The sequence below is a fragment of the Syzygium oleosum genome, unplaced genomic scaffold, assembly GCF_021117445.2.
Source record: "Syzygium oleosum isolate NSW1041296 unplaced genomic scaffold, Sole_v2.1 Sole_v2.12, whole genome shotgun sequence".
Taxonomy (NCBI): Eukaryota; Viridiplantae; Streptophyta; class Magnoliopsida; order Myrtales; family Myrtaceae; genus Syzygium; species Syzygium oleosum.
Window position 1 is genome coordinate 1,748,504 of NW_026607496.1, and position 13,450 is coordinate 1,761,953.

General features: G+C 39.2%; 1 protein-coding gene across 1 annotated transcript; it reads left to right on the forward strand.

Moving 5' to 3' along the window:
* On the forward strand, window positions 1-13,300 carry LOC130139508 (uncharacterized). The gene is made up of 7 exons (XM_056316651.1): window positions 1-83; window positions 9,751-9,906; window positions 11,768-11,894; window positions 11,981-12,265; window positions 12,336-12,437; window positions 12,509-12,832; window positions 13,214-13,300. The coding sequence occupies exons 1-7, from the start codon at window positions 1-3 to the stop codon at window positions 13,298-13,300; spliced, it is 1,164 nt and encodes a 387-aa protein (XP_056172626.1).
* The last annotated feature ends 150 nt before the right edge of the window (window positions 13,301-13,450 follow it).

Sequence of the window (13,450 nt, forward strand, 5' to 3'; positions counted from 1 at the left end):
ATGCCAACGATCAATGATGTCATCTTCGGGCCCGAGACATTCAATCAATCCATACCAATTCAACCAAACACGGCGGCTTCCAGGTATGTTCAACCAACTCTTAATGAATTGAACAGCGGAAATAATTTAGTGATCCCACCACCAGTGAAGAGTTTACAAAGGGCATAAAAATCCCATCTACCCTGAACCTAGGGGGTAGGAAGGTCAAGTTTATCGCCTAATCCACCCTAAACTCATGGGACAGGAAGGGTGTCAACTTTCGAAACCTGATCAAGTGGCTGAACTCGTATTACAACAATTAGATGCCAACAAAGGTCTTAAAGTAACATAAGTCACATGAATAGCTTAAAGTGGATTAAATGACTGCTATACATTTGCATAGATTGGGTTAAATAAGGATGTATTTTAGTAGGTGGAGTTGAGTTGGGTCGAGGTCTCTAAAATTGTATTGCATTAAAATGGATTAATTTGAATCGGACCTTTTTCGATTCGATTCACCCATTTAACGAGTCTACCCATTAGTTACTTGTTTAAGGCTCGCGAACTTAATTTAAGACCATTTTTACAACTACTACATGGAACGTCAAATCAAATTGATTACCGGTGCCTCTTTTGCAGTCGAGAAATTTCGAAGATAGAACAATGCACCGTTTATTGTGTCGTCCAATAGTCAAGATTTGTCGACTACTAGAACCTTTTCTCTCAATGTGTCGTCCAATGCCCACTTGTGAATAGGTCATTTGCAGCAGAGAGAGTGATTGAAATGCACCCACCCCATAACAACAACCGAAGACAATTCAACCCTTTTGAAGAGATGGACATGACAATGCACAACCTTTCTTTTTGTGCACCTGTTCCCGTCGTGGTTGCTATCGATAATGTTTCCGTCATGGTTTCTAGTTTTTTCTTTTTGGTCGAAAAGAGCGATTTATTTCGTTGGTGGGCTCTTTGTCAATCATGAAATTCTCTTTATGCAGAAGAAAAGTGACCCATACTTTTGATAAAGTGCTGAATAATTTTATAATTTGCACACCTTAGGTTCCTAAATTAATAGAGTAATCTTGCATTCGCACGATAGTCATGTAGCGGTCCCAATGTCTATTATGTTAAAGTACATGAACGAAATACGGGCAGGTGCATTGCACGGGCAAATGACTGGTACATTTAACGTTCATATAGACCTTTCTGATAGAACTCATGGTAAAATCACTTTGAATCATTATGTTTATTAACTATAACGTATTGCGTCATTCTAATTTTAATAAACTTTTGGCATTCTTAAAATATTGCTCGTGATGCGGTTATTTGTCAAGGGATGAGAAAAACATTGCAGATAAAGGAAGGAACAAATCGTCAGACCTAACCAATTTTATATTCGTCTCGTCTTGACAAAAAGTCACAAGTAGCATTTGGTGTACATTGATTCATAATGCATTAAATAAAATCGATCTAGTGACTTGACAAAAAGTCACGAGTAATATTTGGTGTCCATCAATTCATAATTCATTAAATATAATCGATCTAGTGACATGACAAATTGTAAGATGATATAAACAGAAAGCAACTTAATTCAAGCATCCATAAAAGAATTTTCGTCTTCAATCAACGATCTTCATAAAAAGTGCTACGAAAAACAAGCGATTGAATAATAGAATAAACAAAATTAGAAAATAAATTGGATTCGGATTTATATTATTTGGTCAGGGGGGACTTACTCAACGGGGAGAGCAGTATAAGATTCCACTATAAATCAAATGATATATTGGAGATTACAACCACCACTACAAAAAAACAAGGGTTTAGCCACGGAAATTTGCGACGAATTATTTTTCGTGGCTAATTGCGACGCAATTTGCGACGAATATATTTTCCGTCGCAAATTAGCCACGAAAAATAATTCGTCGCAAATTTCCGACGAATTTTGCGACGAAAAAAAATTCGTGGCTAATTTGCGACGGAATCTGCCACGGATTAAAAATCGTCGCAAATTTGCGACGAAATTTACAGCGAAAAAAAATTCGTGGAAAATTTGCTACGGATTTTCCCACGAAAAAAATTCATGGCTAATTTGCGACGGAATTTGCCACGAAAAATAATTCGTGGCTAATTTGCGACGGAATTTGCCACGAAAAAAAATTAGTGGCTAATTTGCGACGAAATTGCCGACGAATGTTTTTCCGTTTCTAATTTGCGACGAAAAATAAATGCCGTCGCTAATTTGCGATTAAATTTACCACGAAAAAAATTCGTGGTTATTTTATGACGGAATTAGCGATGAATTGTTATTCGTCGCTAATTTTCCTCTACTTGTAGACCCAATTTCTCTCTCTCTGCTAATTCCTCTTATCCCTATTAGCTGTTCTCCCTTCCTCTCTCTATTCGCTGTTATCCCTTCCTCTCGATAAATCTCTCCGCACGCGCAAAAATCTATCTCGGTGAACCTTTTCTACTGGTAAGTGGTGTGATTAATTTGGGCAAAACTATTTTTAAATTTTTGTTATTTTATTGAGTTTTTTTTTCTCTTTTTTTTTTCTGACTTCGTCGCCAGTCGCCGGTCCGGCAACCGCGATCGGCGACGGCGGCCGGCGAGGCTCGCCGGCCATGGGCGGGGCCTGGACCTCGCCCAGATCCGGGCGAGGCCGAGCGGCCTCGCCATGGGGCCGGCTTGGACCTCGCGGCGAGGTCCGGCGGCGGCCATGGCTCTCGTCCTCGCCGCGAGGTCGAGCGGCGGCCATGGCCGCTCGACCTCGGCGCCCGGATCCGGGCGGCGAGGTCGAGCTTGGGCCTCGGCGCCCGGATCCGGGCGCCGAGGTCGAGCTTGGGCCTCGCCATGGCCGCCGAACCTCGCGGCGGCCATGGCCGCCAGCTCGACCTCGCCGCCAGCGATCGTGAGGCCGAGGTCGCGCCATGGCCGCCGCTCGACCTCGCGGTGAGGTCGAGCGGCCATGGCCGGCGGCCGGACCTCGCCGCGAGGTCGAGCGGCCATGGCCCGGCGCTGGACCTCGCGGCGAGGTCGAGCGGCCATGGCCGCGCTGGACCTCGCGGCGAGGTCGAGCGGCCATGGCCGCCGCTGGACCTCGCGGCGAGGAGGTCGAGCGGCGGCCGCTGGACCTCGCCGCGAGGTCCAGATCTGGCCGGCGAGGTCCAGATCTGGCCATGGCCGGCGAGGTCCAACTCGCCGGCCGGTCGCCGGACCGGCGACCGGAGAAAAAAAATGAAGGAAAAAAAAATTTGGGAAAAAAATTCGAAAAAAAAATTATTAAAAAAAATTGGGGAAAAAAAATTATTATAAAAAAGATAAAATCTGAAGTCAATTTTTTTTTGTAGGTACGTATTCGTTTGAAAGTCTCGCGGATGAAGTGAACGTTGCAATTCTCATCAAATTGAGCACTTTGTACTACAAAGATTTCAGTCAAATACTTGGGTAAGTCAATTGTTTTAATTTTTTCAATTTCAAAATAATTGTTTAGGCAAAAATAAAATTTTAATTTTTAGAATTTTATGGTTTTAATATCGAAAATTTTTTGGCATTAATATTTTACGAGATTTTGTTTTTTTTTATATAGACAATGCAAAGAGACAGGGCTTGGATGTATAATAAGAACTTACCTGGACGTCGAGGATTGACCGATGAGTTTCGTACTGGGTTGGAACTATTTTTGGACTTTGCTAGTAGTAAATATGAGTTGATGGATGGAAATAAGTTAAGGTGTCCGTGTAGAAAGTGCAGTAATGGTAAATTTCATGTATGTGATACAGTTAGAGAACATCTTTGTAGATTTAGGTTTACTCCGAACTACTATAATTGGACTTGTCATGGTGAACCATTTATATCTGATGAAGGATATCGAATAAGTAACTAATTTTCAGTTAAGGAAGAATGTAGCTATTATGACCAAATGAACCCATACCAGAGGATGGTGATTGATGCGGCTGGTCATAATTCAGATCCAAACCACGCAAGTACTAGTTTTACTCCAAGACTTGAACAATTTGAAGAGATAGGAGTAACAGGTTTTGATGAGAATGTGTGTAATGAAACGTTTCCATCTAATCAGTTCTGGGAAGTGTTGAAAGCAGCAGATGAACCTTTATGGGCAGGTTGTGACAATCATACTCAGTTATCAGCGACAGCAAGATTGTTAAATATCAAGGCAGAGCATAATGTGTCTGAGAATTGCTTTAACTCTTTTGTTGAAGTAATGCGAGAAGCAATGCCTCCTGATAACATAATGCCAAGTGATTTTTACGATATGAAGAAGTTAGTGGATAACTTAGGTCTTCCAGTTGAAAGGATTGATGTATGTAGTAGGGGTTGTATGTTATATTGGAGAGATGATGAAAATGCAGAATCTTGCAAATTCTGTAGCCAACCTAGATACAAGATTAACAGGAACAGGAGGCAAGGTCGTAATCAGAAGCGTAGACCATGCAAGCAAATGTTTTATCTGCCCTTAATCCCCAGATTACAAAGGCTTTATGCGTCTCAAGCCACTGCTGAACACATGACTTGGCATGCAAATCATGAAACAGAAGAGGGTCTAATGTGTCATCCTTCAAATGCAGAGGCATGGAAACATTTTGATAGAACATACCCTGAATTTGCGATAGAGCCTCGAAATATTAGGTTAGGTCTCTGTGCTGATGGATTTGCCCCATTTGGAAAATCAGGGAAAAGTTATTCATGTTGGCCAGTTATCTTAACTCCGTACAATCTTCCACCCGGTATGTGCATGAAGACACCTTATATGTTTTTGACATTGATCGTGACCGGGCCGCAAAATCCGAAAAAGTTGATAGATGTTTATATGCAACCATTGATTGAAGAGTTACAACGGCTATGGAATGAAGGTGTCGTTACGTATGATGTTTCTACTAATCAAACATTTGTAATGAAGGCTGCTCTTCTTTGGACGATAAATGACTTTCCAGCTTATGGAATGTTATCTGGATGGAGTACAGCTGGGATCTTAGGATGTCCGATATGTTTGGAGATGTCGAAGTCATTCAGATTAAGACATGGTAAGAAGCCTTGCTATTTTGACTGTCACAGACAATTTTTGCCGATGAATCATACATTCAGAAGGAATAAAAAAGAGTTCATCAAGAATAGGATTGAAAGAACTCCTCCACCATTGAGGTTGACTGGTGATCAAATATGGGAGCGAGTGCAGGACTTTCCAACTGTTGTTGAAAACCCTCATGGCACAACTATTGCGTACGGAAGTGCACATAAGTGGACTAAACGCAGTATATTTTGGGATCTACCATATTGGAAAGCTCATCTTATTCATCATAATCTTGACGTTATGCACATTGAAAAGAATGTTTTCGACAATGTCATAAATACTGTGATGGATGTCACGGGAAAAACAAAAGACAACTTAAATGCAAGAAAAGATATGAGAGATATTTGTGATCGGCCAACATTAGATGTGGATGCAAGCAGCAGGGGACCAAAACCAAAAGCAGTTTATACATTGGATAAGGAGCAGAGACGAGTCATTTGTCAATGGTTGAAATCTGTGCGGTTTCCTGATGGATATGCTTCGAACATCGGGAGATGTGTTGATTTGAACGAATGCAAGTTGACAGGATTAAAGAGTCATGATTGTCACATATTTATGGAAAGACTAATTCCAATAGTTTTGAAGGAACTTCTACCAAACTTTGTATGGGGCGCCATTACAGAGTTAAGTAATTTCCTCCATGATATTTGCTCAACAGTGTTAAAAGTATCACACATGGAGAAACTGGAGAGACATTCCAATTATTCTTTGCAATTTAGAAAGGATATTTCCTCCAGCGTTTTTTGATTCAATGGAGCATCTCCTAGTTCACTTGCCTTATGAGGCTAAAGTTGCAGGTCCCGTCCAATTTCGATGGATGTATCCATTTGAGAGGTAAAATTTTTTTCAAAATAAAATTCAAAATACTTTATTATATATTATGTTCTGATAAACTTCTTTCTATTGCAACAAGGTTCTTATATCATTTGAAGAAAAAAGTGAAGAATAAGGCATGTGTTGAAGCTTCAATTTGTAATGCATATATTGTGGAAGAAGTGACAACATTTGCATCATACTATTTTGAGCCGCACGTGCAGTGCAAGAGGCGGAGAGCAGGAAGAAATGATGAGGGTCCCATCGATCCCAATTGCAAATCATTCTCTATTTTCAATTATCTCGGTCAACCAAGCGGCGCATGTCAGTTTCATTGCTTAACAGGCGAAGAACGGCAGGCCGCCCATACCTATATTTTACTGAACTATCCAGAAGTGGAGCCATACTTCCAGTAAGTGTATACTTTTGCAAATATATGTATTGCGTGTCAAATATTTACTAATATTTAAATGTAAATTGTTAATAGGATTTTTCAAAATTCAATGTATGGACTACCACCAAATGAGTTCGACCGTTTGTGCGATGAACAATTTGCAGCATGGTTCAAAACATATGTAAGTTGCCTATAGACCAAAACCAAGTTATTAATATTTTATACATCATTTAAATATATATTATTGACTTTGCGTGTGTAATCTTAGGTTCACAGTAATCATGATCAAGTTGAAGAGCAAGGATTACTATATTATCTGTCATGGGGTTCACAGTCAAGCATACGAAGTTGGACAGCATATTTCATAAACGGGTACAATTTTCACACTCGAGAATATGGAATGGAAAAAGCCACAATGAATAGTGGTGTGTGTGTTCGGTCATCCAATTGTGGTAGTTCAAAAGATGATTTTTATGGCTTGTTGGATGAAATCATCGAGATAAAGTACCCCGGACCATCAATGCGGGTTGTGTTATTTAAGTGCATGTGGTTCGACCCCGTCAAAGGAACGAAGGTACATACGAAGTTTAATTTGGTTGAAATAAATCACAAGAAAAGGTATAAGAAATATGAACCATTTGTGTTGGCACAACAAGCAATTCAAGTATATTATGCATCATATCCTAGTTTGAAACGTGACAAAGCTGATTGGTGGGCTGTATGTAAAACCAAAGCACGAAGAAAAATCGAGGAACACTGGAAGGATACAGCATATCAACAAGAGGAAGTTTATAATGCGGTTCAAACTGAGGAATATAACATTCCTACTCTACGAGATCCATGTGGAGCAATGATAGATGTAGATCTAGAAGGTATTGCAGAAGCTGATTTTCAGACAGAGGATGATGATGATGATGATGATGATGATGACGACGACGATGATGACGATGATGATGACGATGATGATGACGACGATGACGACGACGATGACGATGATGCTGAACAAGAAGATTAAGATCAAGATGAAGACGAAGGTGAAGACGAAGATTTAGATTTTTGAGACTTTTTACTAATTATGTCGTAATTATTATTATTATTATTATTATTATTATGACAAAGTTTATTGTTGTTGTCATATTTATTATTGTTGTTGTTGCCGTAATTATTAGTATTGTTGTTGTTGTTGTTGTTGTTGTGGTAGTTATTATTATTATTATTATTATTGTAATTGTTGTTGAATATTATTATTGCTATTATTGTTAATGAAACGTCATTGTCCGGAAAAAAAAAAAATTACGCGAGTGTGGGATAGTAGAAATGAAATTCGTGGCTAAAATCAGTGGAAAATTTGCCACGAAATTTAGCCACGAATTTCATGAAAAAATCCCACTCACAAGGCCAAGTAATTTTTCATGAAAAGCCAAAAATTAATTTTAGGAAATTCGTGGCAAAAATCCGTGGCAATTTACCACGGATTTCGTAAATAAAGGCCGTACGCATGATTTAGGCTTTTTTTTTAGGAAATCCGTGGCAAAAATCTGTGGCAAATTTGCCACGGATTTTAGCCACGGATTTTTTTTAAAAAAAAAATTCTAATTTATTCTTTTTTAGTAAAATTCGTGGCAAAAATCCGTGGCAAATTTGCCACGGATTTTAGCCACGGAATTTTTTTTTAAAAAAAATTCTATTGTATTCTTTTTTGGGAAATCCGTGGCAAAAATCCGTGGCAAATTTGCCACGGATTTTAGCCACGGATTTTTTTTTTAAAAAAATTTCTAATTTATTCTTTTTTAGGAAATTCGTGGCTAAAATCCATGGCAAATTTGCCACGGATTTTTTTTAAAAAAAATTTCTATTGTATTCTTTTTTAGGAAATCCGTGGCAAAAATCCGTGGCAAATTTGCCACGGATTTTAGCCACGGATTTTTTTTAAAAAAAATCCTAATTTATTCTTTTTTAGGAAATTCGTGGCTAAAATCCGTGGCAAATTTGCCACGGTTTTTAGCCACGGATTTTTTTTTAAAAAAAAATTATATTGTATTCTTTTTTAGGAAATTCGTGGCTAAAATCCGTGGCAAATTTGCCACGGATTTTTGCCACGGATTTTTTTTTAAAAAAAAATTATATTGTATTCTTTTTTAGGAAAATCCGTGGCAAATTTGCCACGGATTTTTGCCACGGATTTTTTTAAAAAATTGCTATTGTATTCTTTTTAGGAAATCCGTGGCAAAAATCCGTGGCAAATTTGCCACGGATTTTAGCCACGGATTTTTTTTTAAAAAAATTCCTAATTTATTCTTTTTAGGAAATTCGTGGCTAAAATCCGTGGCAAATTTGCCACGGTTTTTAGCCACGGATTTTTTTTAAAAAAAATTCGATTGTATTCTTTTTTAGGAAATCCGTGGCAAATATTTTTTTTTTAAAAAAAATTATATTGTATTCTTTTTTAGGAAATTCGTGGCTAAAATCCGTGGCAAATTTGCCACGGATTTTTGCCACGGATTTTTTTTAAAAAAAATTGCTATTGTATTCTTTTTTAGGAAATCCGTGGCAAAAATCCGTGGCAAATTTGCCACGGATTTTAGCCACGGATTTTTTTTTTAAAAAAAAATTCCTAATTTATTCTTTTTTAGGAAATTCGTGGCTAAAATCCGTGGCAAATTTGCCATGGTTTTTAGCCACGGATTTTTTTTAAAAAAATTCGATTGTATTCTTTTTTAGGAAATCCGTGGCAAATATTTTTTTTTAAAAAAAAAATTATATTGTATTCTTTTTTAGGAAATTCGTGGCTAAAATCCGTGGCAAATTTGCCACGGATTTTTGCCACGGATTTTTTTTAAAAAAAATTTCTATTGTATTCTTTTTTAGGAAATCCGTGGCAAAAATCCGTGGCAAATTTGCCACGGATTTTAGCCACGGATTTTTTTTAAAAAAAAATTTCTAATTTATTCTTTTTTAGGAAATTCATGGCTAAAATCCATAGCAAATTTGCCACGGATTTTTTTAAAAAAAATTATATTGTATTCTTTTTTAGGAAATCCGTGGCTAAAATCCGTGGCAAATTTGCCACGGATTTAGCCACGAATTTGAAAAAGACCCCAAAATTACCGCGACAATTTTATATTTCGGTTCGAATTTGCCGCGATATAATAACAATTCGTGGCTAAAATCGTGGCAAATTAGCCACGGATTGGAAATCGTGGCTAAATCCGTGGCAAATTAGCCACGAAATAATATTCGTGGCTAATTTGCCACGATTTTAGCCACGAATCCTAAAATCGTGGCAAATTTGCCACGATTTTAGCCACGATTTTAAATCCGTGGCTAATTTCAGCGAAAATTCACCAAACGGCGTCGTCTTCATGAGCGGGTACAAATTAGGGTTCTTCTTTTCTGTTCTCACGATCGAACCTATCTCTGTCTCTGTCTCTTGTCTGTCTCTGTCTTCTCCCTCTTTCTCTGTCTCTGTTGCAGTTCTTCGGCGTTCTTCGGCGCGATTCTTGGCGTTCTTCGGCGCGATTCTTGGCATTCTTCGGCGGCGGACGCTGGGAAGCGAGGACACCCAGCGCGCGGTCTGCTTCTGTTGGGTTCTTCGGCGGCGTCTGAGAGTGTTCGGTCTGCTTCTGTTCGGTATGCTTCTGTTGGGTCTGCTTTTCGCCGTTATTTCTAGGCGTTTGCGTCTGCTTATGCTTCTGTTCAATGTATGTGTTGGGTCTACGTTTGGGTCTGCTTCTGCTCTGTGCTTCTGCTTCTATGCTTCTGCTTCTGTGCTTCTGCTTCTGCACTTCTGCTTCTGCTAAGCTTCTGTGCTTCTGCTTCGTGTTGGCCGGCCCCGAGTTGGGTGCGCGTACGTGCCCGTGTTGGCCGGCTTCGTGTTGGGTCCCTTCGCTTACGTGTTGGGTACGCTTCGTTACGCCGCCGTTACGTTCGTGGACGAAGCAGAGGTACTGTTTCGCCCACGAATTTGGTTCTATTCGTGTGCGAAACAAACCAGTTTCGTGGGCGCTTCTGTGCTTCGGCTTCTGCTTCTGTGTTGGCTTTCGTGGGCGCTTCTGTGCTTCGGCTTCTGCTTCTGTGTTGGCTTTCGTGGGCGCTTCTGTGTTGGGTGTTGTGTTGGCTTCTGTGTGTAATTATTGTTGGGTCTGTTTCGCCCACGAACAGAATCAAATTCGTGGGCGAAACAGAAACAGAACCATTCTGTTTCGCCCACGAATTTGATTCTGTTCGTGGGCGAAACAGAATGGTTCTGTTTCTGTTTCGCCCACGAATTTGATTCTGTTCGTGGGCGAAACAGACCCAATCTGTTTCGTTCGCCCATGAAACAGAACAAAACATAATCAATTTGGTCGGATTTAGGTTGAAATTTAGTTGAAATTTAGTTGAAATTCGTTTGAAATTTGGTCGAAATAAGGTGAAATGTTGTCGGAATGAGCTGAAATTTGGTCGGTCAAGTGGAAACGGCCCGCTGATCGAAATTCACCGCCCATGGCTGTGACGCAAGCCATTTTTTGGCTTTTTGGAGTCGTTTAGATGGGTTTTTTGCCAAAAATTGATTCTGGTGAATAGTGTTTTCCGCGACATTTGGGCTTTTTTTTTCGTTTCGGAGTCATTTTATCATTATCTAGGTTTGAAAACTATTTCCAAACCTTTTTTGGCCTAGGTTGAAGCTTTGGCCATCGGGGTAAAACTATTTCCGTGACATTTGCGTTTTCTGGAGTGGCTCCCTTCGAGGTAAAAATTTATTGATATATTCATTTTGAACAGAACTTAGTGATTTACTTGCATCATAAAATTTGTTGTGAAAGTGTAACTTATTAAGTTCTAAGGCTTTCAAAACATGCAATTAAATTTTAAAACAAGTCGAATTACAGAAATTAACTGAAAATTTGATGACCCTGACCAGCTAGATGAGTTCTTCCTTTTTTACCGTTGTAGGACCCGAAATTTAGCTCGTAGACATTTCCGGACAGCTTCCTTTTTTTTCAGGGGCCATCTCTCTTGCTCTCAATAACAAAATGGTAAGCTTCACGACGTACGTCATTATGTGTCCTTAATATATGTTCATAATTTTCTTTATTTTTGTCTAACCTTGCACCTTTTAGTATAAACGTGGAGGTCACATGCGTCGTGATGATGCTTCACAAAGAAGATCAGGCCTTTCCTCTTCCTCGTCCTCATCCCCATCCCTTTCCGCTTCCCCTGCCCCTGCCCTTTTATCTAACCCTCAACTAGTACATGGACACATTGGCCCTTCCTCCGACCCTCAAATGCGAACTGAATTTACTTCAGTTCCATCGCCTTCGGTTCCACCTTCTTCTTCAACGCAACACTCGAATTATGAAGAAGATACCCGCTTCATGATAGCCCCATTTGGAGATTAGTAAGTATTTCATTTTTTTAAATATATGTGAATTATTATGGATGTCAACTGAATTGTCTGTATGCTTTACGGATGCTACGTATGTTGAAATAAGTTATAACCTGTTTGCAGATTCATGGATTCTACGCGTGTTGTGAGGAGACTTAATAAAATAATCGATAACTATTGGATGGGGCAGTTTAGTAGTTGGACCACTGCTCCAAAAGAAGTAAAAGAATTGTGGTGGAATGAGTTCAAGGTAAGTTTTGTCCTTTTATTTCCTTACAAACTAAGTTCGATTTAACATACTGAGCGTACAATTATTTTTCTATTGAATGCTTGCAGCGGAAGTTCAGGTGGGATGAAGCAGAAGAGAAAGAAGTTAAAAGAATTTTTAAGAAGAAAGCCGGTGATCACATGCGAAATGTGATGAATAGAGCAAAGAGAAGACAAGAAAAGTCGGATTTTATTACAGCTGACAATTGGGCAGAAATCAAAAGAATTTGGGACACCGAAAAGCATCAGCAAATCAGTGAAATTAATAAGAAGAATCGAGCTTCTAGTTCTAGTGAAGGGTCTGCCACATATGCTGGGGGCTCTATTAATATCGGGGAGCATAGAAAAAGAATGGTAAATCTTTTAAACATGTTGTAAAGTTAAATCAATAATTACTCATTTCATTTATGTTTATATTTTGTAGGCAGATGAATTGGGGACGGAACCAACATTTATGGCTACATTTGAACGCACCTTTCAGAAAAAAGATAAGACATGGACCGGCAATCGAGCAAAAGTTATTAAGGTATGTAAGGTTATATTTTGTATTTATATATATGAAGTTTTTTTTTATTTTTATTAATATTGTTAATGTAGGACAAATATGATGAACTTGTAATGAGCACGGCTGCTGCTAGTGGTGATGGTGATGGTGATGGTGATGGTGATGGTGATAGTGCTGCTGCGTCCGAGCCATCGGTTGACAGTATGGCATTATGGATGAAGGCATCGGGTGGAATGAGAAGAGGTCAAATATTTGGGATGGGATCCTTGTCAAGGATGTACAGAATGCCGGTTGCTGCAACTTCATCCTCCAGTGCGGCTTTTTTAAGGGCACAACACGAGGAGCGAACGGACCAAGAATTGAACCGCTTGAAACAATTACTGGTACAGAAGGATGAAGAAATGAAACAGTTACTTGTACAGAAAGACGAATAAATGAAACAATTACTTGTACAGAAGGACGAAGAAATGAAAGGAGTGAACCAACGTTTGCAATTGATCATGCAACACCTCAACCTCGAAGCTAATGACGGCGGTCCTCCTGTACCTCCTACTAATCCAGTAGGCGATGGCCACAATGATGATGATAGTGAGATTCCTAATGATGATGATGATGATGATGCTGATGCTGATGCTGATGATGATGATGATCCTTGCTAGTTTAAATTTCCAAGAGGTACTTATATCTTTGTGCTTCTGCTGTTGAATAGATGTGAAAAAATTAACAGGGGTTAGGAGTTTGATATTGTGATGTTTGCGCTGCAGATGGACAGGACTTCGATTCTTGGAAATCAATAGTTTGCCGCAACAGTTTGCCACAACGTGAAAGAACTTCTTGGCAAGATCAATAGTTTGCCACAACAGTTTGCGAACTCGCTAATTTAGAACATTGTTTCATTTCTTTCTTTTTGGGGTTTGTTCTTGTCTTGACTGTGATTTTCTATCAATGTTAATCAGATTTCAAATCGAAATCGTTCCTAAACAACATTCGTCGCTAAAGTATTCATTAAAATTCGTCGCCAAATTTGTTTTCGA